The sequence below is a fragment of the Oreochromis niloticus genome, linkage group LG23 (genome assembly GCF_001858045.2).
Source record: "Oreochromis niloticus isolate F11D_XX linkage group LG23, O_niloticus_UMD_NMBU, whole genome shotgun sequence".
NCBI lineage: Eukaryota > Metazoa > Chordata > Actinopteri > Cichliformes > Cichlidae > Oreochromis > Oreochromis niloticus.
This window is the reverse complement of record NC_031986.2, coordinates 12,013,169-12,039,660: the sequence shown is the minus strand read 5'-3', so window position 1 is coordinate 12,039,660 and position 26,492 is coordinate 12,013,169. Positions and strand designations below refer to the sequence as shown.

Here is a 26,492-nt window from a genome sequence, read left to right as displayed (position 1 = left end):
GGTTAAATCTGCTTGACAAAACGTTGCTCATAGTTGTAAAACGGGCATCAAACCAGCTTATTTGGCTCAAGTCTGATGTAAAGCTGGTTGGCTTACATTTGCATCTCGTGTGATATCACAATATACCGTCACAACCTATGGCATGTGAACATGGCTGGTATTGGTTTTTGTCATCCAAAAAACAAAAAGACAAACTGTTTTGCTTTTCTTTTTTTAGAAAAAAGAAAAGCAAAACAGCTTTTAACGTGTTTACTTCCTTTAAGGAAAGTTTGGGCTCTAATTAGGAGACTTATCATGACTCCATTTTGACTTTAAGTTTGTTTTTAAAATTTCTGTGAATGCTTGTCAGATATCTACTGGGAAATAAATTCACATTGTTCTCAAGTTTAGTCTCTGCATTTTTTTTCCAAGTTCATAGTTGATTTAAAGTTACAGAAAGAAATCGAAGCTGCTTTAAACTAAAAGTGGATTTTTATTCATTTATTTGTTTTCACAGTTATGTTTCACCGCTGAATCCTGCCGTTGGTCGGCTTTGGCCTCGTTCTGTTTACCGGCGAGTTTACTATGGCAATGGCAAGTGATGAGCAAAAAAAATAGTTTAAAAGGTGTCAAACGACAAAAGGAACTCTGATGTAGTGAGTTAAGAGGTTCACTGCTTAATCACAACAAATATGTTCTATCAGAGCATATTTTCATCAACATAACAATTAAGCTCCCCCTAAAAAGATACTGCAAATACAGGAAAGAAAACGAGTACAGAGAAAGGAAAACACACCAAAACAAACAAAAAAAGGCACCTCTGAATCTTCTCGTCCTCTCTGATTACAACGTCAGATCCAAACCAGAGTCAAACATCCGTTACAGTACAGACAGAACAGGGAGTGAAACAAAAAAACAGCCATCTTTACAGCTCTACAGCGTCAACACAGCAAAGTGCCTCCTCCTCATGTTCTCCCTCACAATGGCACTCAAACCAGAAACTGTACATGATGAGAAATGACACTATATATTAAAAAAAACAACATTAAGCAGTGTTAAAACAGCGATCAGCTTCAAACAAATTGAATCACCATTATTATTATTATTTTAAATCATACAAAGTGCTATTAGCCACCAGCAAAGAGAACCAGTGATCAAAATTGTTGTTTTTCCTTCATTTTCTTTTTTCTTGTTTTTAAAATTTTTGTTTGAAATCAGTTTGTTTTCAAGACCTGTGAGTAATTTAGAACCGCACGGGTGGGCTCGGCCTTTAGACCGGCGACGAGACTTGTACCATGTTGGTGTGACACGCTGAAGCGACGTTGGCCTTTTGGATTGTATGCAATCCAATCCTTTTTTTTTTTTTTCTTCTTTTTCCCCCCCTCAGCTTTAAAGTGAAAAAACAATCACTGATTTTTAGCTCGCACAAAGGGCCATTATAATAAAAAAAAGATTATAGAAATTTAGAATTCACTAATCTCAAATGTGACCGAATATGCTCGTAAATTCACGACTCAATAAAATCACGTTTAATGTTCTTAATTATATCAGATTACTTTAGTTTTTCCCCTTAAATTTCAGACTTGTAAATTAGTAACTTCATGAGTTTTTCCTACCCAGTCTGCTACTATAATTTTTGAAATACAAAGCTTTTTTTTTTTTTCACTCTTACCGCCTCCTCCCTTAATGATTATCTTTAATTTTTTAAGCTACAATACCCCAATACACTGTTGTGGGCTACTGAGCTTTACCATTGCCATTTGGCTAAAAAAAATTGCTTTTACTGATGACTAAGAATGCATTAAGATATTCACGCTATAAAATATACTTCACCTGGTCCTAACCAGACAGACCAACATCCTCACCACACATCTCCCAAGAAAAAAAGTTCTTCATTTTTCTGATTTGCAGCCACTACTTTTAAAAATTTGCAAATTCCTTTGCAAGCAGAGGCTAATAAGATTAAAGAAAATGCTCATCCACCTGGAGGATTTTGGCTGAAGCTTTTTTTTTTTTTTTAACCCCTGGTTCACCCCCAGCAAATCAGCTGCCTCTAACACCATGAGTTGTGGCACTACATGCTACAGATGAGATTAAAAAAAAAAAATTACAAAAAAAGATCAGTGATTAAGAACTACTCTTGCACAAGTTTTTAATGAACTGACAAAGAGGAAAAAAAAAAAAAAAGACAAATGACGTCTCAAAGATTTTTTTTTTTTTCAAATAGAGTAACCATTATTGTTAATGTGTTTTTTTTCTATGTCTTCCTATTAATAAAAAGTTGAAGCAGAGGGCAGGCAGGGATGCTTCTCTAGGAAGCCGGTTTCTTCAGATCCCTGATCTGTTTGATTAGGTAGGTCTTCTCGTCGTTGAACTGCTCGTCGTCCGTGCGGTCCTTCTGGAAGTTGCTCAAGAAGTCGATGAGTTTGGTCTGGTTCTTGAGCAGGATGTCGATGATGGGCTGCGTCTTGTTGGGGTTTGCTACGAACACCTTGGGGAAACAAAAAAGGACAAGAGAGGAGGAAAATTCACTTACAGTTACATCATTTCAATTCAATTTTGTTTTATTTATACAGCACAGATTCACAACACCGGTCGCCTCAATGTGCTTTTTATTGTAAGGTAAAGACCCTACAATATTAGAAAGAAACTCCAACAATCCGACGACCCCCTTATGAGCAAGCACTTGGCGACAGTGGAAAGGAAGAACTCCCTTTTAACAGGAAGAAACCTTCAGCAGAACCAGGCTCAGGGAGGCGCGGCCATCTTCCATGTCCGGTGAGAACAGAGAGAGTTTAATTACTAAAGACTAAATATATTAGTGGTGTATAAAGAAAGTGAAACAAGGTGAGTGAATAAGAAATGCTCAGTGGATCATGGGAAGCTCCCAGCAGTCTAGGCCTATTGTAGCATAGCAAAGGGAGGATTCAGGATCAACTGATCCAGCTCTAACAACAAGATTTGTCAAAAAAGAAAGTTTTAAGCCTAATCTTAAAAGCAGAGAGGCCGTCTGTCTCCCGAAAACAAACTGGGAGCTAGCTCTACAGAAAAGGACCCTAAAAGCTGAAGGCTCTGCTTTTAAACATCGTAGGAATCACAAGTAAAACATCGATATGAAAGCAAAGTTCTCTATTAGGCAAATATGGTACTATGAGGTCTTTAATATGAGCCTTATTATTCAAGATTTTATGTGAGAAAGATTTTAAATCCAATTCTGAATTTAACAGGAAACCAACAAGAGAAGCCAATATGGGAGAAATATGCTTTCTCTTTCCAAATTTCTCATTAAATGCATCTGCTGTTGTTTGTTTGTTTGTTTGTTTGTTTGTTTGTTTGTTTTACCTTGAAGACGTGGAAGGCCTCAAACTGGATGTTGGCACTCTTGTCTCGGAGCAGATTCATCATCAGCTTCAGGTTCTCTGTCCTGCTGATGTACCGTGTCATGACCGTGAAGTTATGTCTGTCCAATAACAGCTCTCCCAGAAGCTGGAGTGGGGATCATTTTGAAACAAAGTGACAAATTATTATTAGAGAAGCCAGCTGTGCAGACCTTCCCCCCCCCCCCCCCCCCCCAAAAAAAACCATCAAGTCTCAGTAGGAATTTAAATCAATACGGGTCGGAGACAAACCTTTAGAGACTGCCGCTTGGTGACGTAGTTCTCAGAGTGCAGCAGCTTCTCATAGTCTGCAAACACCTGCAGTGAAAAAACAAAATGCAGCAACAATCTGGGATCAAATTTCAAACTTTTGGGAAATATGTATATGGACAATATTTTTTCCAAACAATATTTGATAGATGTTGTAAATAGAGGGCTTTTCCTCCAAATGGAAATATGGTAAATGGTAAATGGCCTGTATTTATATAGCGCTTTACTAGTCCCTAAGGACCCCAAAGCGCTTTACATATCCAGTCATCCACACACACATTCACACACTAGTGATGGCAAGCTACATTGTAGCCACAGCCACCCTGGGCGCACTGACAGAGGCGAGGCTGCCGGACACTGGCGCCACCGGGCCCTCTGACCACCACCAGTAGGCAACGGGTGAAGTGTCTTGCCCAAGGACACAACGACCGAGACTGTCCGAGCCGGGGCTCGAACCGGCAACCTTCCGATTACAAGGCGAACTCCCAACTCTTGAGCCACGATCGCCCCAAATATGAATGCAAAGTTTATATAGCGCCAAATTACAACAGCAGTCGCCTCAAGGCACTTTATAATGTAAGGTAAAGACGCTACAATAATAGAGAGAGACCCCACATGAGCAAGCACTTCCCTTTAAACAGGAAGAAACCTCCAACAGAACCAGGCTCAGGGAGGGGCGGCCATCTGCCATGACCGGTTGGGGATGATCATTGGTTTAACATGCCCACTCTCCTGTGTTTAGGACACCTTTCCATTTGCTTCGTAAGTTTAACCTGGCTCATTTGAAAACATTAGTGCAGAGTGCTGGTTTAGCTAACTAGGTTTAGCATATGGGGTCATAAGGCTAAAGCAAAGACCTGGGTTCAAATCTGTTCAACAATGTAAAAAATGACGGATGCCACCACAGAGTCATAGAAGGTCTTTAAAAGTGCTCCTTGGACTCCAAATGACCTCAGCAGCCTCAGCAGGTAGAGTCTACTCTGACCCTTCCTGTAAAGAGCATCAGTGTTGTGGCTCCAGTCCAGTTTATTATTCAGGTGAACACCCAGGTACCTATAAGAGTCCACTATCTCAGTGTCCACTCCCTGGATGTTCACCGGTGTCAGTGTAGTGGGTCTGTATCTCCGGAAGTCCACCACCAACTCCTTGGTTTTCCCGGCGTTGATCAGCAGGTGGTTCTGCTGGCACCAGTCCACGAAGTCCAGAGTCCACTGTCTGTACTCTGAGTCGACCTCACCTGTGATGAGGCCGACTATGGCAGAGTCGTCATCCATGACCCAACAAAAACTCTTGTTTATAGTGGCTACTCTTCCAAAGGCCGTTCGTCGATCCCCAGCTATTTCACTTCTAAGTTTCCTTTAGCGAGACACTGAACCCAAGTAAACCCTGATATCCATGTATCCATTGCCTGTGTGTGTGACCATTAATGAAAGTGTCTGTGGATGCAGCTTCTAGTTTTAAAAGTGGCAAAGTGCTTAGGCAAACTAGAGAGAGTGCTTACCAACCTGAAAAGCCACGCAGTGCAGTCATTTAGTTGCAACAATTATTCAAAATTGCCAAAACAGTTTGGCAGCACAGTGAACCAAGAAGGTTGTAGGTGTGAACCTGTCCAAAGACACACTTGTTGGGTTAGCTGGAGATTCTAAAGGAGCTGCTGGTGTGATGGAAAATGGTTGTTGTGCTCTCTGTGGACTTAATAATAATAATATTAATAGGTGTTGGGTTTTTTACTTTTTACATTCTGCTACTTCAGTGTCAAGCTGACCTTACTAAATGAAAAGCTCCACATTCCCTTCCTCTGATTCTGCGTAATCTTTCCGATATACCACATGTTGATGGACGAGTTATCTTTTGCACACAATGTTCCGAATGTATTCTGGGAGCATGGCGAATGATAACTAGTCTCTATAAATATTCTAGACTTACAATTGCTTTTTCCTCGCATGCTGTCTGTATGGTTATTTGACCCCTTTGCAAAGGTAAATAAAAATCGATCAATAAATAAAAATCTAAAAGAGGAAACCTGATTGTTCGCATAAATTAGCACCAGATGGCTGTTAAAAACATCTGAACCTAGATCAAGACAGTGCTATCACTTGGCTTTTGAATGTATGGCTGCAGAGGGTCAAACACATACTTCCTGGTGATGTTTAAGTAATCAATATGATGAAGGTGCTTTTGAATCAAATATTAGATTATACAGGACTTTATAATTTATGGAGACATATCTGATATCATGAGGTAGGAAAAAAGGAAATCTGAAATATTTAATGGTAAGAACGGTGCTTTCGCGTTGCAGTGTGGACGGCAAAAATCAGACTTTCTAAAAGGATGACGCCTATTAGTCATATGATGCAGTCATATGACTAATAGGCGTCAGACAGAAATGAGGCAGGTCGAATCTTCTTGCGTTTCACGCATGCGCAGTACTGGAACGTAAGCGTTTTCGGCCGTTTCAATGTGGACGTGCAACTCTGTGAAAACGACTGAAAACGCTAGTGTAGATGCGGAACCTTTTTTAGACGAAAACGCCATTTTCAAATCTATCCGGGCTACTATGGATGTAGCCTAAGAGTTCCAACAGGAAAATGACTTGTGTAGTTCAGATGAATATGTTAATTGTCTATGCACACTCTGTAGCTTGGGAAAACTTGGAGACAAGTATCAAGACTTCTCTGAATGTAGTTATTTTAAAGACAGAAATATCTGCCTGTGTGTTTTAGGTTGAGACAAATGCATATATGATGGAGAAGTTGCTTAACTCTGTGTTTGCACATGGGTAATTTGGCTTGTTAGTATATTTTCTTTAGCTCAGAAGGCATCTAATGAGATCAGTTAAAGCAAATGAAAATACTGCACTGCATCCAAAAGGACAAAACCTGCAAAAATGTAACATATGTAACCAAAAGGAATTGGATGAATTAGAAGAAACTAATTCATCCTAACCCTAGACACTTGACTTGAGTAAATCAACACATTGTTATTACAGCTTTCCCTCTTCTCGCAGTCACGTGGATCAATTATCAGTTGCTGGGTTTGTTTTACAATATTTGGCTTTGAACTGTGGGATTTAATTGAAGTATGAACAGGTGATGTTTACTTTAAAACTTAAAGTGCCAGTACAAACAGCATTATAAGACTTTGACGAGTATATCACCAAGCTTATGTCACAGAACAAGAAATTCTGTGTGCCGTCATAGATTTACCACTAAAAGCTAATCAGTATGATAGATTCTGGGTTTTTTGTAGCTTAGCCTGATCACTGACTCTACTGAGCCAGCAGTGACATCTCCTGACAGGCCGTCGGCACACATGCCGGGTGAAAAGATGGTTTTGTGTGGGTTTCTACAGGCTGAGAGCCCTGGGGGGACCCTGCTCATGAGAGGGGCCCCTCTGCCTAGAAACGTTGAGGACACAGAGCGGAGCTTTGTATCAAAAGACGTTATGACATTAAGAGAGGCTGTGCAGTTTTCCTATAAATTTAAGAGTTTGTTTTTTTTTAATCTGCCTTCACTGCCAGCTCATTGAATACTCTCTCACAAGGCTCCTTGAATGCCTGTGTGTGATGTGACTGGGCCAGTGAGCACTGCGGTGACTGATACCTGATCTCGCTGTGCATCCGTGTAAGGTTTCCTCATACAGAGTCATTCAGAGCAGTGGACAGTGTTTGCAAACAGAGCTCAGTGACTGACCTCTGTGTGTGGTTTGGGTTAACGATTGCTAATGCTGGTTCAAAATAGCAAGGCTAATGTGCATTAATGTGTGTGGTGGCTAACAACCATCCCAGACTAATCTCTTCTCGGGAGCTGCAGATGTGCAAATGTGTTTGTAAGTCGAAGCACTCACAGCTTCATAGTTCTGCTCGAGGAATTCGGCCACAAGCACTTTGTGTCTCGTCAGGAGGTCCTGTGGACAAAGACAGAAAAATGCATCTAAGCTGACGGATTCAAATGTTACCGAACACTTTTTACAAACATACATGTATGCATACACTGTACAATCGCACACTGCCCAACATTTGTCTCCCGTATTGGATGCAATACAACCATCAGTTGCTCGGGAAAAAAAATGTATTCCCCAAATGGTTGCCAGAGGTTCCTGGAGGTGTTTACTTTCCAGTTTTAATAACGATTATCACACTTCAAAATAGCTGACAAGTTAGCGTCACATGGTCAACGGTCACATGTCTGCAAAAATCAGCGTATGTTAAGAATTTTCCTCAACAACCTTTTCTAGGCCTATGTGGGGAACAAAAATATCAAAGAAATTAAAATGATATTCACGTGGGATGTTGGCTTACTAGATCCAAATCCAAACACTGTTGTCAAAGTCCGGTCTGGCCCTAGTCTAGCATCTGACCTGACAGCCAAAAGAAGAAGAAAGACAGTTACCTTAAAGGTGGCGAATGCATCAGAAGCAATGTCGAAGGTGGACATCTCCACGTAGTTGAAAAAATTGTGGAAATGCTCCGAATGGAGAACTATCTTGGCAAGTGGCTCGTGGCGGATGCACTCCCTCAGCATGATCCCACAATTTAGCGCCACCTGGGGCATCTCATATCTTCAAACACAGCAAGAGAGAGAGAGTAACGCATCACCCCCTCCTCGTTATAGAAGCCATAGATATTGTGTTAAGATGCCATTAGGCTGAGGACAGCATGTGCACTGTGTGTTTATCTCACCCTTTCAGCAGTATGAAGAGGACCTCCTGGTGGGAGCCGAAATATTCAACAGTGGGGCTCCTCGTCCCAATCTGCCTCCTGAGGATGTTGTTGAAGATCTGACACACGTCCTTCTTCCCCTGGAAACATGCACGTAAAACTGAGCTAACCACATAACAGCATCTGTAACATTTAGCATGTTAAAAATTAATTCATTGTGTACAGTAGGAAAAAAAGTTGTTTTAAAAGCAGTACTACAACCTAAAGTAACTTAAATTTATGAGTTGGAGTCAGAGGAGGCCTGTAATGGTAAGAAAACTGTACAAGGTTTTTAAATACACCATCAAATCTCATTATTTTCACTACATCTTGCAAAACTACAGCCACAATATGCAGCGTTTCTTAAAAAGTCTAGAAGAGCTGTTAAGTTTTCTATCGCGTTTCTGTGTCAGCTTTATCACAAGTGTGCTTCTGCAGCACATCTGTGATACTTTCTTCTGCTTACCTCAAAGTCTATGACCTGCAGGTTTTCTACCAGCGCGATCAGCAGGCCGCTGTTGTACAGCTCCTGGGCCAACTGGGCCACAGTCTCGGTGTGGGGCTCCTTGTCATTGCTTCCATACAGGATCTCCTTCATGGACACCAAACACTTAGACACCTCCTCAGAGGCCTGTAGAACAGAAAACTTGAGGTTACTTTATTCCGTAACCCCCGTTCTCTGATAACATGAGTGAGGTGTCTCACTATGGGGAACGCTCTCTCAGCGTTGTCCTCAGAAGCCTCTATATCATTACTCCAGCCAGTATTGGCTGGCAGTCGTGACGCCTGCGTCAGGGAGGGGCCACCCTCCTCCCTATAAAAGGTTGTGACGCAGCGTCACCCGTCATTCAAGATAAGCTCACCTCTTCCTCGCTTCGTGCAAGGAGGGTGATCTGGTGAGACACCTCACTCATGTTATCAGAGAACGGGGGTTACGGAATAAAGTAACCTCAAGTTCTCTTTCAAACATTCGTTTCGGTGTCTCACTATGGGGATATGCAGACTCCCGTATTGCCAGATAAGCCCATCTGAACGACTGACTGCCAACTTAGGAGGTCTCGTGGGGACCCACACTCAACACAGTGTGGGCTAGAGATGGTGCAGTGACATCCAACCTGTAAAACCTTGCAAAGGTCGAAGGTGAAGCCCAGCTCGCCGCTGCACATATCTCCTCTACAGAGACACCCCTAAAAAGGGCCCAAGAGGTTGCCATCCCTCTGGTAGAATGAGCACGGAGTCTCCCTGGGGGGGACAGGCCCGTGCTTGAATAAGCCAATTGGATTGCCTCAACAATCCAGTGGGAAATGCGTTGTTTGCTAATGGGCTTGCCAAGCTGTGGTTTAGCCCAGGAAACAAACAGCTGATCCGACCTCCTGAAAGCCTTTGTTCTCTCCATATAGATACACAAAGCCCTAACTGGACAGAGAGCATGTAGGCGCTCCTGTCCAGGGGAGGAGAAAGGAGGAGGGCAAAAAGCGTCCAGCTCCAATGGGGTGCATTGGAGATAAGGATTTTTGGGCACAAAGGCCGGATTTGGCCTGAGTGTGACTCTAGAGTTATCCCGCGTGAACCGGATGCACTCTTTGTGTACTGACAGCGCATGAATATCACTGACACGCTTCGCAGACGCGAGGGCCAGGAGCAATGCAGTCTTCAAAGACAGGATTTTTACTTCCACCTGGCTTAGTGGTTCAAATGGTGGCTGTGAAACTGCCTCCAACACCAGAGATAAATCCCACGTGGGAACGAGAGGTTTAGACACTGGGTGGAGCCGTCGTGCCCCTTTCATGAAACGGCAGACCAGTGGGTGGTGGCTCACTGGGCCATCCACGAAGCCCACATGGCAAGCTGAAATAGCTGCTAGATATACTTTAATTGTGGAAAAGGCCTTTCCTTTATCTAACAGTTCTTGGAGAAAGGAGAGAATTGTTGTCACAGAGCATTGAAAGGAGAGAGTGTGAGACTTTCCACACCACTCCTCAAATACCCTCCACTTGTTCTCATACAATGATCTTGTGGAGGGGCTCTAGCATTCTGAATAGTGGCTATAACTCCCTGGGGGAGTCCTGCCGTACTCAGATTCAGCCTCTCACGGGCCAAGCCCACAGGGCGAGGCGCTCGGGATGAGGGTGAAAAATCTCCCCCCTGGCTTGGGAGACTAGGTCTCGTCGGAGAGGGAGAGGCCACGGTTCGTCCCACAAGAGGGGCATAATTTCCGCCAACCAATGGGACCTCGTCCACCTTGGGGCGATCAATATCACTGTTAGCCCTTTTTCTCTCACTCTGGTTAGAGTGGGAGAAATTAAGGCCAGCGGAGGGAACGCATAAAGCAGAGCATGTGGCCAGTTGTGAGCTAATGCGTCTACCCCCAGCGGAGCTTCCTGGTCCCTCAGGGAGAAATACAGTGGACACTGAGCGTTCTCCCTCGAGGCAAACAGATCGACCTGTGGCTGGCCAAAGCGGGTCCAGATTTCGGTCACCACATGTGGGTGCAGGGTCCAGTCCCCGTATTGCGGGTTTCCCCTGGACATTAAGTCCGCTCCCAAGTTCAGAGCTCCTGGAATGTGAGTAGCTCTCAGTGACAACAGATTGATGCTGCTCCACATGATCAGTCTGCGAGCCAGCATGTGCAACGGACGGGAACGTAACCCGCCCTGTCTGTTGATGTACGCCACAACAGTGGTGTTGTCTGTTCTGATCAGAACATGGTGGTTCCTCAACAGGGGAAGGAAGTGTCTCAGTGCTAGAAATGCTGCTAGCAATTCTAGCCAATTTATGTGAGCACCCCTCTGTTGTGAGTCCCAGCTGCCGCTCACTGCTCTGCCCTCGTGAGTGGCGCCCCAGCCCGTGAGACTCGCGTCCGTGGTTACCACCTTTCTGGCTGTGACAGCCCCCAGTGACACCCCCTGAGTGAGAAATGTGGGATTTCTCCAACAGCGGAGTGCTGCAGCACAGTCTGCTGTCACTCTGATATGGCGGTGGGTATGGCGCTTTTGATTCAGTCTCAGTGATGCGACCCATCGCTGAAATTCCCTCATATGCAGTCTGCCCAGTGGAATGACCGCCAGTGAGGATGCCATCAATCCCAGCATCTGCAGGCATTTCCTGAATGGGAGATATCTTCCCAACTGAAAAATGCCGGCATGTGATAGCATTTTCTGTGCTCTGTCCACAGAGAGACACGCTCTGTACGTTTGGGAGTTGAGGGCTATTCCTATGAAAGAGATGGCCTGAGCTGGCTGCAGGACACTCTTTTCGTAGTTTATGGTGAAACCCAGAGCCATCAGATGATCCACTGTCAACCTGGTGTGCTCTCTTCCCATTATTTCTGACTCTGATAGCAGCAGCCAATCGTCTATGTATGATGCTATGCGGATGCCCCGCCTCTTCAGTGGGGCTATGGCTGCCTCTGTGCATTTCACAAATACCCGAGGGCTCAGTGAGAGACCAAACGGCAGGACCTGGTACTCGTACATTCTGCCCTGAAACGCAAAGCGCAGGAATTTCCTGTGAGGCGGGTAAATAGGAATGTGAAAATATGCGTCCTTCAGGTCTATTGATGTAAACCAATCGCCTGGGCGCACTACATGCAGCAGAGTGGTGGGCGTCAGCATCCTGAATTTGTATGACCTCAGATGCTGATTCAGAGCCCGTAGGTCCAGTATCGGACGCAGTCCCCCTCCTTTCTTGGGCACGAGAAAATACTTTGAGTAAAAGCCGCACTGGCTCTGCTCCTGGGGTATTTCTCGTACTGCTCCCTTTGACAGCAAAGTAGTTATTTCTTCTTGCAGGATCCTGGCTGATTCGCCCTTTGCAAGAGAGAAAATCACTCTGTGAAATCTGGGAGGGGTGTTTGCGAATTGCAAACGATAGCCTCGTTCTAATGTCCTCACAACCCATTCTGGTGCAGCGAGAGCTCGCCATCGCTCTATTCTCGCCGACAGCGGTCCCAATGACAGGCACTCCACAGTAGACGGAGCTCTGGCTCCCTCTTGTGGCGGAAACTGGTCCTTCGGGCCAGATCCGACTGCGCATGCGCGGGCGGCTCGCGCCTGACCAGCGCTCATGGGTCCGGACACCACTGAGGAAATCAACCCCGGTGGTGCCTGGGTGCGTGGGGGCATTATGTTTTTCAACATACTTTCTGTGTTTTCCACACATTTTTCCCGTGCCCTTGGCAACATGCCTGGATGCAACGGGTGAGTTTTTAATAAACAGAATGTTTTTATGAGACTGTGACTCGCTTGACTGCGCTGAACAGTGTCTCGTCGTCTCTTTGTTGAAATGCGCTCTGTGGGATCCAACTCGAGTCCCAGGCGCTGAAAGGAGGAGGCAGAACACACTTCTCCGAACGGGCTCCGGAACTGAGCCCTGGAGTGAACTTGGAGCTCGGGCTGGTCCGGCTCCGATCTCCCCGTGGGGGATGTTAGGCAGTCCGCTTCTTCTTGCGGTCGGACTGCTTCGCTGGTGGTGGGGCACCCTGAGCGGCAGCAGGCGGGACATGCTTCCTGGGCCAGTGGGTCTTAGGGTTTTGCGATCCTAGGGGACCCTGGGCCGCGACCTGCGGGGCTGGGCGGCGAGGGATTTTAAACGTCGGCACGCCGGCTGGACGGCTGGTGACCTGAGCGAACGTGCGGCGACCGGGTGGAGGCGGGGGCGCAGCCTGGGCCTTCCTAGGGAGACACAGCTGCAGGGCCTCTCCCTCTTTCTTTTTCTCCTCGCACCGTCTTTGCATGGTGGCAACAGCGGTCCCGAAAAGGCCAGCGGGGTCGATGCTTTCATCCAGAATGTCACGTTTCTCTCTGTCCGAAAGCCCCGACAGGTTCAGCCATCTGGCCCTCTCCTGTAGGACGATGATGCTGAGAGCCCTGCCCGCCGCTTGTACTGCCGCTCTAGTGAGGTGGAGACACTGGTCCGTAACGACGCCCAGCTCATCCCATAGCTCACTAGCATCCGGGTTCGCGGCAGCCTGGTCCTGGAGCTCCGCCGAGTAAGCTAGCAGGAGCGATGAGGCGTTCAATGCCCTCGCGGTGGTGGCAACCGATTTATACGCCTTGTCAGCCAGGGAGGACTGCAGGCGTTCGGCCTTGGAGGGCAGGGACGGACCAGATGACATGGAGAGTTTCTGGTTCGGGTGGAGATGGGAAGCCACCAGATTTTCCACTGTAGGAATTTGGTAGATGCCCTTCTCCTTCATTCCAGCGCAGTCAAACGCCGCCGCTCCCTGCACGGGGTTGGGTGACGAAAATGGCTTTGCCCAGCAGCGTGTGACCTCGTCCACGCATTCGGGGAAAAGCGGCAGTACCTGCTTAGTAGTGCGCTTTGCTTTGGGGAGCCTTTTACCCTCGTATCGTGAGGTGGAGGTCTCCGTTGTCACCGCGGGCCATGGGATTGCTAGCTTGTCAGCCGCCCGTTTTGCAACGTCGAATAGCTCCATGCCGCGGGACTGTGTGCCGGGGTTGTCACAATCGGCCCCTTGTGTCGCAGAATTCCGACCAGAGGGGGCAAAGAAAACGTCGTCATCCTCGTCCGAGACGAGATGTTCCGACGCTCCCTCAGAGGATTCGCTGAGTAGCTCGTCATTAGCCTCGAGGGAATCAGACAACATAGCTTCGCAGCTGACCTCGGCATCATCCACCAGCGGGAGGACGATATCCATCTCGTCGCCCCAGCCGGTGCCTGGTATTGCAGACTCAGTGTGCTCCATCGGTGGGTCGATTGGAGACAGCATTGGGTCCTTCTTTGACAGGCTAGCCTGGCGGGCTAGCCTTCGGCGAAGGCTTTTTAGGGTGAAGCGAGCGCAGTGTTCGCATATACCCGGTGTGGAAATAGCCGCCTGGGCGTGTTGCAGCCCGAGGCACATCACACACGCATCATGCGTATCTGAGCCTGAGATTTTGCAACCGCAGGGGCAAAGTTTGGGCAGCGGTTTGCAGTCTGCCATGTTAAGGAAGCTTGGTGTAGCTAGCCTAGAATGGCTGGACGGCTAATGCTGATTTTTATTTTCTTCTCGGTCGAGTAGCTATGGTGAGCTCGTATGACCTAGCTAGTGTGGTGGCTAGCGCTTGTGCTACTTGGCTTGGTGACCGTGTGTAGCAAGAACAGTTAGCTTGGTCAGCTAGCTGTTGTGTTAGGTGCGTGGTGGCAGCTAACACACTCTCCGACCTGGCTCCGTGGTGAAGAGCAGGCGACTCGAAACGCGAACCGTGCAGCGCCCGGTGACCAAGGTGTTAGCTTGCTCGCGTGGACAGTTAAGCTAGCACTCACGTTCACAGTCAGGAGAGATGAGGTTTCTAAGAAGCGAGAAGAGGAAATTGAATGACGGGTGACGCTGCGTCACAACCTTTTATAGGGAGGAGGGTGGCCCCTCCCTGACGCAGGCGTCACGACTGCCAGCCAATACTGGCTGGAGTAATGATATAGAGGCTTCTGAGGACAACGCTGAGAGAGCGTTCCCCATAGTGAGACACCGAAACGAATGTTTGAAAGAGAACTACAGGTGAGGAAGGATGGAGGCAAAGAAGGCATCATTTAGAGGAATAACATGTAGAAACTATCATTAGTAGAAGAGGGTGTGAGCTTGAATGTGGCTTGTGACTGATTCTTTGAACCCCTGTATGCTTGTGTGAGAGAGTCTTGACAGTGAAGCGTCAGAAGATGACAGGCGCAGGCTGTTTCACGCTCCCACCCTTGGGCCTCTGGACACCCATTCACACACACACAGACGCACACAGACACAATCAAGTAGACTCTCCTACCTTGTCTGTCTTCTTGTCCTGTTTGACCAGGATGGCCAGGTTTTCCTTCAACGTCTTGACAATGTCGGCGGGACTCTTGTGTGATTTACCAAACAGCGGCATGATGGATGGGTGGACACGTGTGCACACGCCTTTGGGACCTGTGAAACACAGCACTCAGTGTTAAATGTATTGTTTATTGATTGATGAATCAATTCAAGCTACAATATAATAGCCTGTAATTATAAAAGCTACAATCCATTTTTACCAGACTTGTAAAACTGCCAAACTTGGTGCTTCCCACCAATTCCCACAAACGTCAGTTTACAGTGCTGCTTACTGACAAAAATTCCACTTTTAATGTAGTGCATTACAGAGATGACTATAAAGTTGTAAGTGCCCTCTTGTGGGCAAACAATATACTGTGCTCACTTTTATTAAATATTTATATTTGATTAAATATGAATGAACCACTATTTTCAATCATTTTTCCAATATAAATATTCCAAGAAGCATTCAGAGGCTGCACCGATTGTGATTCCAGCTCCAAGTCGTGCATCCCAGCCAAGCAAAAACATTTTTCAAGGCTGGTGCGTAGGAGAGGTACAATGCAAATAATTTGCCACATGAAGGGCTAGCACTGAAACATCACAAATAAATGTATTCCTGCGAACTGCAGCCGTGTGTCTGCGGAAACTGTCATCACCCTGTACTGCACCTACAAGTCACAAACAGATCTTTAGATGGGCTGATGACACTGTGTTGACTCACTGTGTAACATTGTTCTCGCTCCATCTATTTGATATGAAAAGATAACAAAAATGCTGCTGATAGGGAAGTAACAATCTGTGTATCACAGGGTTTTAGTAGTCTTCTTCTACCGTTGACCATATACATGTCTAGAAGTCAGGTCGGTACACATCTGACAGCCCTAAATAAAGAGAAACAACAGTCCATCATTACTCTAAGAACTGAAGATCAGTCAGTCCAGAAAACTGCTAAAACTTTGAATGTGTCACCCAAGTGCAGTCGCAAAAACCACTAAGGTAGGTATATATAGTCAAGTCAGTAGTTTCTGTAATTTAATAACAGTTTAAAAAATCTTAAGATTCAAAAGTAGGGGAGTCCAAGCTGCACCGTAACATGACATCTCCGTCATATTATGAAATAGCCAGTTACTTTTTGATTGATCTTATAGTTGGGGCTGGACAACACGAACTCGAACCATTCCTTACTTGTGCTGCTATAGTCTCTCTCTGCTGGGGGAGCTCCCATGATGCACTGAATATTCCTTCCCCACTCAAAACTTTTCACTGCTGTTGCATTTACATGCCACTGTTGCATTGCTTTGTCCAACCAACTGACTGTGGCAGATACCAGCCCCTCCCTGAGCTTGCTTCTGCCGGAGGCCTTGTCCTTTTAAAAGCGAGTTCTCCCTCCCTACCATCACCTAGTGCTTCTCACTCGGATCTTCTGATTGTTGCGGTCCTCATTCTTATACTATAGTGTCTTTAGCTAAAAATACAAAGTGCCTCGGATCAGCTATTTGTTAATTTGAACTGTCATCCTGTCTTGAAAGAAAATAAAACAAATAAATACCTGAGCATTCAGGATTAACTCAGATTTTTCAAGGCCAATTGCAACAATGTGACAAAACCGGCCTGCCCAGAGAAAAATCTAAAAACGTCTTTATTTCGGGAAGCTTTAGAATCAAACCTTTTATGTTTTTAACCACTAAAAACAGGGCAATGTGAGCAACCTGCTGTTCAAACATTCAGTCTATGAGGAAGAGAAAAAAGTTGATTCAAAGGAAGGCAGAAGGGAGCTAAATATTCTCTGACCAAAATGAGCAGGAGTTATGATGCAGGACAAGGTGAATCATGCAAGGCTTCTCTAGTAACGACCAACAAAATACAAAGCTGGTATGGAGCATAGTAGTTAGTTCACGTGCCCTGGGTTACATTAGTTACTCTCATCTTGACAGCTCAAGACTGTATGAAACCTGCAATTCTAGTTTATGTGCATCAAAGTAGGTGCCACGCTGTGTTTTGCCCTACTACTGCCAGAATGTCAATCATGCTACCAACAATGCTACTAGCAATCTCTTGCAGCCACACTGCGCACTAAGCTGACATTGTACATAATGCCAAGCACCTTAAAAGGACTTTCAGCATTTGCTCATTCAGTCACAGGTTCACAAATATAGCCATCAACTGATGGATTTTAAGATAAAATGCCAGGAAAACAACACATAAATATACTTGTTGCTGCGTATGTCGGGTATGTTAGAGAGGTTGTCCACGACGGAGTCTGTGAGCATATTAAAGGATCCAGGAGACAGCAGTGGCCTTCAAAATCCAGGCCAGGTCAGGAACAGCCACAGAACTTGTGACTGCTAATCCTCATCTGGGAATGTAAAAGGGCATTAACCCTAACTCCCACCATCATTCCTCCCTCCATCCGCTCCATCCTTCACTCATTTCATCCTCTCTTTCTTCTCCTCTTCACAAAACACTTCTGCTCCTCCTTTCCCCCATGTCCTCGGCCACTGGCTCACAAGAGATTTATCTAGAACTGATGCTAGCAGCCAAATTGTCTGAATGTTAAAGCCTCCTTCTACACTATACTTTGTAAAGCATTAACAGTGAAAAGGTAAAGTGACCGTGTCCATGCTGGGTGACACCATTAATGATATGAAGTGTTAATAAACTGCATGAGATGCTTGTAAGCACAAATCCATATTTGGATTCAGAAGTCACTGCCAGAGGTAATCCTTGGAAAAAACACCTGCACAGTGTTTTATGGAGGAGAAAATTCCTTCAGCTGGACCTACTGAGCTTTTATTTTAATTTTTACTTTTTTTTTTTATCCTATCTTGTATCTCTACAGTTATAATGGTGGATGTCTTTTTTTAACACGAACAAAGTTTAAAGTAATGAGGTCAGTCTGTGCACACGTAATCCCCCTGAGCCAAAAGCTCAGGTTTCAGACAGCTCTGAGCACTGCGTTCAAGGCCGTTTTCATAACTCCATATGATGCTTCTGTGAGCACAGAAGCCACGCCTACCTATTCATCAAACCTTCTGTTTGATAGGGACAACCAATCAGAAGACAGTTGTCTTAAAGGGAGAGGAGCCAAAACAGCTTTTGGAATGAACTGAGAGGCTACATCAAGGCTTCGACACTGCAAAATAAAGCTTATTTAGAACTGAGAGTAAGTGAATCTACTCCTTTATATTAAGTTGGAATAAAAATATGAAGCTTGAAATGAGTATACGTTCAAATGAGCCCATCTAAAGCACATCAGAACAGTAACTCATCTCTGGAGACTGTGGAGTGTCACATACTGGAAGCTTAAAGGAGCCTAAAACTTTAAAGCATTGAGGCCTGATATGACAGAGCCTTATGTGAGACATGTATATTTATTTGACTTGTTGAGACTGTTTATTAAAAAAGTTTCTGACTTGGGTCATCTGTTTTCTATCCTCCAAGGGAAAAAACAAACCTCGCCACAGAGCTACAAAAACCTCTTTGACTTGTTCATTATCAGATACAACAGGAAGTTCCCTTAACCAAGTCCACACACACACACACATACACACACACACACACACACACACACACACTGTATCGGTTTCTTCAAATGCCACTTAGCCCGGCAGATGTGTGGGCCACTTGAAATCACAAGACCGGGAGAATAAAGAGCTGTGACAGTAAAGGCTGATTTCCCCTGATGGTTGTAAAACAAATCCGTGTAGGTGTGCCGACAGAGTTATTACTTCAATCCTTCCCCTATAAAAACACGTCTAATTACATAACAATGCGCCCACCATGCTGGCCACTTACATTTCACAGAGTTTTTATAAAAAGCGCCATCCATCGCGAAACCTTATGACAGTTTACAGCTGCTGCAGATCCGGTGCGACAAAGGCGAAATAAGAAAAGTAAGCTGATGCATTCCAGAGGTATTTGAGCAGAGCAGTGAGTGCTTTCCTCAAACTGATAAAAGGTAGGAGTTGAAAGAAACATTGAAGGTAAAATGTCATCTTTCACATTATTCATGAAAGGGGAAATTGCACGGGGGATTGGACGCCTGCAAATAAAACTAAAAAAAACAAGAAAACAGCCTGGATTGGAATCACGAGGTTTTCACCTGACAAAAGAAAATCTCAGCTGACACAGCCTCCGCTCAGCTATGTTCATGTTCTTTATAATCAATTCTAAAAAATGTTCTGTGTTACTGATTTTAATTCTTTATTCTGAGGCAGTTGAATCACAGAGAGGGGAGACTGCAGTGACATGGAAAAATCATGCCTCCTATCAAAGGGAAAGTCAAACTGTATTGTCAAGAAGCTGCTAATAGTTTATTTACAACCCCATCAGAAGGTCAATGGTCCTCAAGGAGACCTTCAGACAGAAGAGAAGCTTTAGTCCATTAAATTAGTGTTAGCTTTTTGCTAAAAATGGATGGTTTACCATACCTACCTAACATACAGCAAGGCTGTATTTAAGGTATGGGCATGCTTTTATATTAACATAATATATGACATAGATCGTACTGTTACAATCCTTAAATTACCTTATTTGCCTATGTGCTTCCTCAATATATCCATATTTAATACACTACTATTATACTATCTGCATCTACTACCATGCACTTTGGTACGTCTATGAAATCCTGGAAATACCAACCCTGCCATGAAAAATGTTCTTCTGCAGGTTTATGTAATTTGAATACCAAGGTGTGCAGTGGGTGAAAAGGGAGCTGTTTTAAAGTCCATCCCATCCAGGAACAGGTGACAAACATAACAAGGCTACTTGGGTTTCACTTTATCTTTCGATGACATCATGATGGCAAAACTTTAGTCAGGTCAATATTTGTCGAAGGATAAGCTGGCAATGAGGAAGTGTTAATGAAAAGAGGGGAGCCGTGCTTGCAAACAACGCCTTCCTGCTTTTCTAATCTAATCACACTGTAGGCTAGTGCGTCAGGTAATAACCAGTCGAGCAGTGCTCCCAGTCCGGCCTTGTTCCTGCAGCTCTAACTAAGTGTTTCTGATTATTAAAGGATACTTAAAGGGCCCCTTTTAATCATCTAATAACATGTCTTTTGAGTCCTGGAAAGCTTAAGCAGCTGATTACTCTGAAGTCTTCATTTTCACTTGCACCCTTCTTAAGACTGACTAAATGTTATGTAATGGAATTAATCTGGTGCTCGCTGGGCTCGAGCGCACACTGCTAGCTGCTCAGCTTAGGTATAAGCTTACCTGAGAGGTTCCTTGTTGCCCCAAATATGAATTTTTCAACTAATCACAAGCATCTAAATTAGCCTTAATCCAAATACATATGTACAGAATATAAGGTTACCCAGAACAGGGAGTATAATTTCAGAAAGATTATGAGGCATTATTTCAACAGTCAGGTACAAGCATGTGCAACAGGGTTCATAATGCTTGCATCTGTCATTGCAGCACAGCAGTATGTCCCCTTAAAACAGTCTTACGGGGTTAAGGCAACTGTACTTCTTTTTGATCTGATGGTAAATGAGCCATGCCTTGATTCACATCTTGGCCCATGTGACTCTTAATAACTTTTACAGGATGGGTCAATAGCTGAGGACCACCACCCCAAGGGGGGCAATGCCACTAGGGATTAAACATCTGGGACTTCCCATTGGTTTTAGAGCTGAAGAAGCTTCTTGGATGAGAGGTCAAACGTCTCCATAAACCAAAAAGACACTCAGCTGCCTTCATTAGTAGCGCTTAAGAGTGCCATGACCTGAATGACTGAGAACCTACACAGACATACTTGCATTCTTGTTCTAAAGGACTGGCACCCGCATTTAAACTTGCCTATGTAAGCAGTGTGGTTTAAACAGCGTGTGAATTCCTTTAAAAGTATTAGAGGTTTTATATAAATGTAAAGGATTTGCACAGACTCCTACAATTCCCCTCTCTTCATTGCATTAGGACACCAACGCAGAACCATAAATCCTGCATAAAACAGCATCAGAATCATCAATATTTTAGGAAGTAAATAAGGAGATATTTTAATGTTTCTACTGCTACTCCATGAAAACAATGTATCCCTTAATTTCTCTTTAGCAATTCTTTTATATATTCTTGTAACTGCAAGGATAAATAACTTAACTAAACAGGGTTTTTTATATTAAATCTATAATTTACTGGAATATTGATTACCGGGCTCTTATTTTAGTAAACCAATGAATGAGAAACACAAATCTGGGGCTATTCATTGTGTAGATTCTTTGCCTGAACAGTCAGTTCACTATAGGCCAAACATAATCTTTAGAGTTCAGTCTTTAGTCTTTGATATATTTGCCTGTCCGTTTGCTACATGAAAACTATTTGTTCAGCTTCTGTCAAAAACTCATATCACATGCTCTAAAACTTATCAGATCCCTGCGTTATGTTCCTAAGGTACAAACCAAATCAAATTGGTATAGTATGGTATAATATAATAAAGACTGTCATCAGAGGTATGGCTCGTCTTGTGACATATCAAAGTATACTGACAAATTCTTATTATGTTAGAAACAGGCCGATCGCCTTCTCGTGCTGCCTCGCTGCACATTCTCGCCATAAGCAGATTTCTCTTGGATTATCTACAAGCATGACCTCTGCTGCTGACATATGGGCCTTTACTGTCATCTTAACCACCGCAGTGCTGAGGAGTCACTCAGTACATTTGATTCAACTCGCTTCCTAATGCACTACATGCATATCTGACTATAAGATCCATAAGATTATAAGATTTATTTGTTGTGTAGGTGTAGTTTTCCTGAACTACGCAATCCTTTTGTAGACCACCGAATGTTTGATCATTGGACTGATACAAATGCAGCTCTTATGAAAGAAGACCATGTCTCTCCTCACTATCAAAATATGGAGTCCCTCAGGGTTCAATACTAGGCTCAACTGCATTTTCACTAAAATGCTACCACTTACAAATTGTCTAACTGATATTAAAGTAGAGCCTGACTGATATAGAATCTTCAAGACCACTACAGATATCCTTGTTTGGTCATTTTGGCGTTTCAACCACATTCTTTTACGGTAAGATCTTTACCTTGAAATTTTAAACCCCACAAGGTAACTGTTGTTGTGAATTGTTAATATCACTGATACACAGACTACCATTAATGTTGTTATTTCCTCTCTGTTAGAGTACTACAAAGGTCTTTTTATAAGGTATATATCAGAAATCAAATAATAAACTCTAGTGTACATAAAACAGCAAATCAAATCAGAAAGGCAAAAACATTGTTCAGATTTTTAATGACCCTAGCTGATTAGTTTTAAATTAATTTGTAGAGTTACTCTTAATTGTCAAAGCCTTTAATGGGCTAACCCCAGAAAATACATCAGAACTGCTGTCCACTTACAAATCAGTGCTTCAGACAGATCCCCAGGCAGGAACTTGCTCTCTTTTAAACACTAAACAGGACAGAATGTTTGCTTTTGCCGAACAGAGAACCTATTAATAATCACTTTTAAATAATTTGTGCCATACAGCAATACATTTAAAAAATGACTAACAGTCATATTAGTCATAACTCTCTTGGCACTGCCCTCATCAAACAGCTGCCTTTTGCAGCGCTGGATTATAGTAACATTCACTGTAACAAACTGCATGGCAGTGGGCGGCTCTGATGACTAATCGGTGACATTCCAGCGTAGCAAGATAGTGATCCATGACAGGAGCTGGAGACATGAGGTGACGTAGCGATCTGTCACACCTACATGCCATTCCGGTGGCAGAAGAAGCGAAAACAAGCTGGACATTTCATGGGTTGTGGTAATACCAGGGGGAAGCAGTGGGGCAACTCGTTGCACACTTGACAATTCGTTAAAATAAATTAACCTTGTGCTCAGGAATTCTTGGCAAATTCATTTAATTAAGCCTAGAAGTTTTCTAACAATGCAAAGAATCTCCCACAGCCTTTTCAATGAAGGAGAAAGGTGACATCCTATTATTTTGCCTGGAATGTGAGCCATTCATGATGTACTACTAACACATGCAACAGGAATGCAAGTGCTGAAGGAGGAGCAGCTAAGGACAATAACCCGCTCGTTCAGCATGAATTATTGCTGTTGGCATTAGCTAAGTGATTAACATCAACTGCAATAAATTTAACAAAGCACTGCCTGGAAGGTTCACGTCTGACGAAGCTGGAACACGTCTATCAGTCGTAAGATCAAAGTGAAGACACACAGGTTGTAGTTTATAGCAGCACTGTTTCAGGCCTTTTTAAATAAATTTGACAAAGCTGGTCTTTCGTCAGCATCCTGACAGAGAAATGAGAATCTATGCCCACCTCCGACTACAAAGAGTGGTTTGCTTCAACTATATTCACAAGGAAGGCCGAAGTGAAAGACCAGACAATCATCAAGCAAAATCTCACTTACAAAGAGATCGTTAGGTAGGACCAACCAACCCAATATTAGTATAAACTCTGATCCTCACCTGCACTTGATGCACTTCACTGAAGCATACAGGGCACATCTGTAACATTTAAGACTGAGTTATGTTTTTGTGCTCTCAGTGGTTATCACCTGCTGCATGTCCAGCTGGAGGAAGCAGGCGTTATCAAGTATGGCTGTGAAAAGGTACGGCAATGCTTAAAGTGGGGACTTTTTTTTTTCCAGCAAGACAAGCTTTCCTTTTCAATCACATTTACTTCCTTACAGGTGGCCGATACTAACCTAAAAACAAGCCTGAGCATTTGATTGGTGGATCTACTGAGAAGCAAGACACAGAGGACATGACAGACAGGCTAGATGGAGTCTTTATGGCTCACACGGACTGCTTTGTGACAATACCAGTGTTATATATACACACCAGGTTAATGGTAGTGAAAGGTAACAGTCTGAGAAACCACAACTATAATGTGCAAGTTTCTTATTCAGGACAATATGAAGATTGCTCCACTTAAATGCAGAGTCATTACAGGTTAATACTGCAATCAAGTGTGAAATAGCTTATATGAGAAGCTTTTACCTTGAGATATCAAGGCCAGTGGATTTACTCATAATAGTACAGCATATATTGTAGTCCGCTTTCAAATTAAAAGCACAAGAGTGAGTCATGAAACAAGACTGTATGGAAGACAGCTTTGTGAAAGAATGTATGTCTAAAAGTGTTGCATAGCATCAAAGATAAATGTAGGGCTAGAACTAGCAATTAAGGATGAACCAAATTATTAGGGGAATGCAATATTTAAAAAAATATATAAATTTCGCTAATATTGTTTTGTTTCATTTTTTGTTGTTATTTATTCTTCATTCAGTGTCAGGGAAACAAAATAATCTCTGTTCCAGATTATCTTACTAGATTTAAGGTTTCTGAGCTCCTTATCACACTGTCTTTGAACATTTATCTGGCACAGACGTGATCTGATACAGCACATAAACATTGGCCAATGCCACTGGGGAGCGTCATTTAATTGCTCATAGGTTACTAATGTCCATGCGATATTATCAGTGCAACTATTATTTCAACAGACATTTAACTTGGCAATCATTTATTCACTTTGCAAAATAACTACCTTTTAAACATTGATAATTATGAAATTCGGGCTCTCTCTCCCTATAGTTAGCCTTTTGTCCTGCTCTCTTCTCTTTCCTATCACTCCCAGCTGATCACAGCCCCCTCCCTTACCCGGGTTCTGCCACAGGTTTCTTCTGTTTTGAGAAGGGTTTTCTGTTTCTGAAAAAAACTCCTGTTTAACAAAACAGGAGTTTTTTCTTCCCACTGTCACCAAGTGTTTGTCCATCAAGGGGTTGTCTGATCTTTCCTATTTGTAGGATCTTTTCCCTAGAATATAAAGCACCTTAAGGTTGTTGTTGTTGTTGTGAATTGGAACTATTGGCACTATTTAAGCGTCTTTGATTTGTTTAAAAGTCATATGATAAAATGAAGAAAAAAAAATCAAATGTGCCAAAACTGTGATCTTGATAAAGTTTATAGCTGCATAAAGCAGTGACTCAATGGCGACTTTATGACTAGCATTTTACTTTGAAATCCAAACCCGGAAGTTGGATTGTAATCATTCGGGTTGACCTGGTCCTAGTCGTTTAAAGTAATAAAGGAGGGAGGAGCGGGGGGGACAAAAACAAAATACACACACTGTATATGAACTCCCGAGGAATTAAAGACCCCGCTAATGACCCTGTTTAGAGGAATAAGAGCTTATAACGCTGACAGCAGTAAATAGCACATAAGGCCGCATTAACAGTCCCAGACAATGTGATTTAACAAGGCTACACCCCTCTCGCCTCCGGCCAAACTCCCCTCTTTTTTTGTTTGACAGATTTCCAAAGCTAGCCACAGTTGTCTGCATCATTTCATGAACTGCAGAAAAGGATGTTGGGGCTCTCTCGTGTATCAACATAACCGACGTTTCACCACCGACTTAAGTTACAAAGGGCAGTCATATCTGAGTATTAGGTTATCTGAAAGCTATTGCTCTTCGACAGTAGAGCCTAGAAATAATACTTACAGTGGGAAGATGTTTGGTGGGGGGGATCTGTAAACGTCTTGACCGCTTCTGTCCCGGTTCACAGCGCAGCCGAAGCTCCCAGATAGACGCCTGTGCTCACGCCAGGGCTGTTTGTCGACAGAAAAGTCGGCTAAAAATGTGTGCGAAACAATTTAAAATGTGTGGAATCTGTTAAGAAGGCAGTGCTGAATTCCATCTGGTCGCTTTCCAGTGTGCTGCCAAGTTAGCAAGAACGGAGAGATTAAGGACTTCCCGATTGCGTTGTCATAGTAAAATAACCAGTGGCCCCTCATTTCTTTGTAGGGAGAAGGAGAAGCACGATTGTGCTGTAAAATAAAGTGGACGCTATCGATGGAGAAATTTAAATGAGGCTGTATTTATGAATTCAACCAAAAAGTCCTCTATTGCATCGGGGCTTCATAAAACCTTTTAATTTGTAGTGCAACTCGCGTCACTTCCTGTGTGGCTCACGCTTGCTAGCTTGACAAATCTGTATCTTTCCAGCCGTGGCTGATTCTCGTTCACATCCTCTGATTTCAAGCGCTACTCCGGCCTTGACTGTAGTATGACTGCATCGTGTATATTCACAAAAGCACATATTTAATACAGTTACCCGGAAATACATCTGAAAACTACTTTGGTGACGTAGGGCTTACGTGCAAGAGGGAAACTAAGCGGAAAAAAAGACCTCAAGGTCGGCAGCAGTACTTATTGGAACGAACCCCAGGCTGAATCATGATAGTCTAAACTGGAATAAAAGCCCATTGGAGGGAAGGAACCATGTGGTTGAAATTACACTTCCGGATCACAATTAATAATTAATTCCACTGTCAATTTCTCTCTTCTTTTTTTTTTTAGCTGACTTCAAAAATAAACAGCTAGCCATTAAATATATTTTTAAAATTCATA

General features: G+C 43.7%; 1 protein-coding gene across 1 annotated transcript; it reads right to left on the bottom strand.

Annotated features, from left to right (window-relative positions):
• Window positions 1-12: 12 nt before the first annotated feature.
• Window positions 13-26,016, bottom strand: cab39l (calcium binding protein 39-like). The gene is made up of 9 exons (XM_019351653.2): window positions 25,584-26,016; window positions 15,084-15,223; window positions 8,792-8,956; window positions 8,308-8,426; window positions 8,018-8,186; window positions 7,473-7,532; window positions 3,609-3,674; window positions 3,322-3,465; window positions 13-2,470 (listed from the first exon to the last, which is right to left on the bottom strand). Exons 2-9 carry the CDS (start codon window positions 15,183-15,185, stop codon window positions 2,291-2,293), a joined length of 1,005 nt encoding a protein of 334 aa, XP_019207198.1. The 5' UTR covers window positions 15,186-15,223; window positions 25,584-26,016; the 3' UTR covers window positions 13-2,290.
• Window positions 26,017-26,492: the final 476 nt, after the last annotated feature.

Coding starts and splice junctions, on each gene's coding strand:
- cab39l (XM_019351653.2), bottom strand. CDS start 15,185: ATGCCGCTGTTTGGTAAATCACACAAGAGTCCCGCCGACATTGTCAAG. Junction 8,957..15,083: donor AGGACAAGAAGACAGACAAG/GTAGGAGAGTCT, acceptor TCTGTTCTACAG/GCCTCTGAGGAGGTGTCTAA. Junction 8,427..8,791: donor TGCAGGTCATAGACTTTGAG/GTAAGCAGAAGA, acceptor GCATGTTTCCAG/GGGAAGAAGGACGTGTGTCA.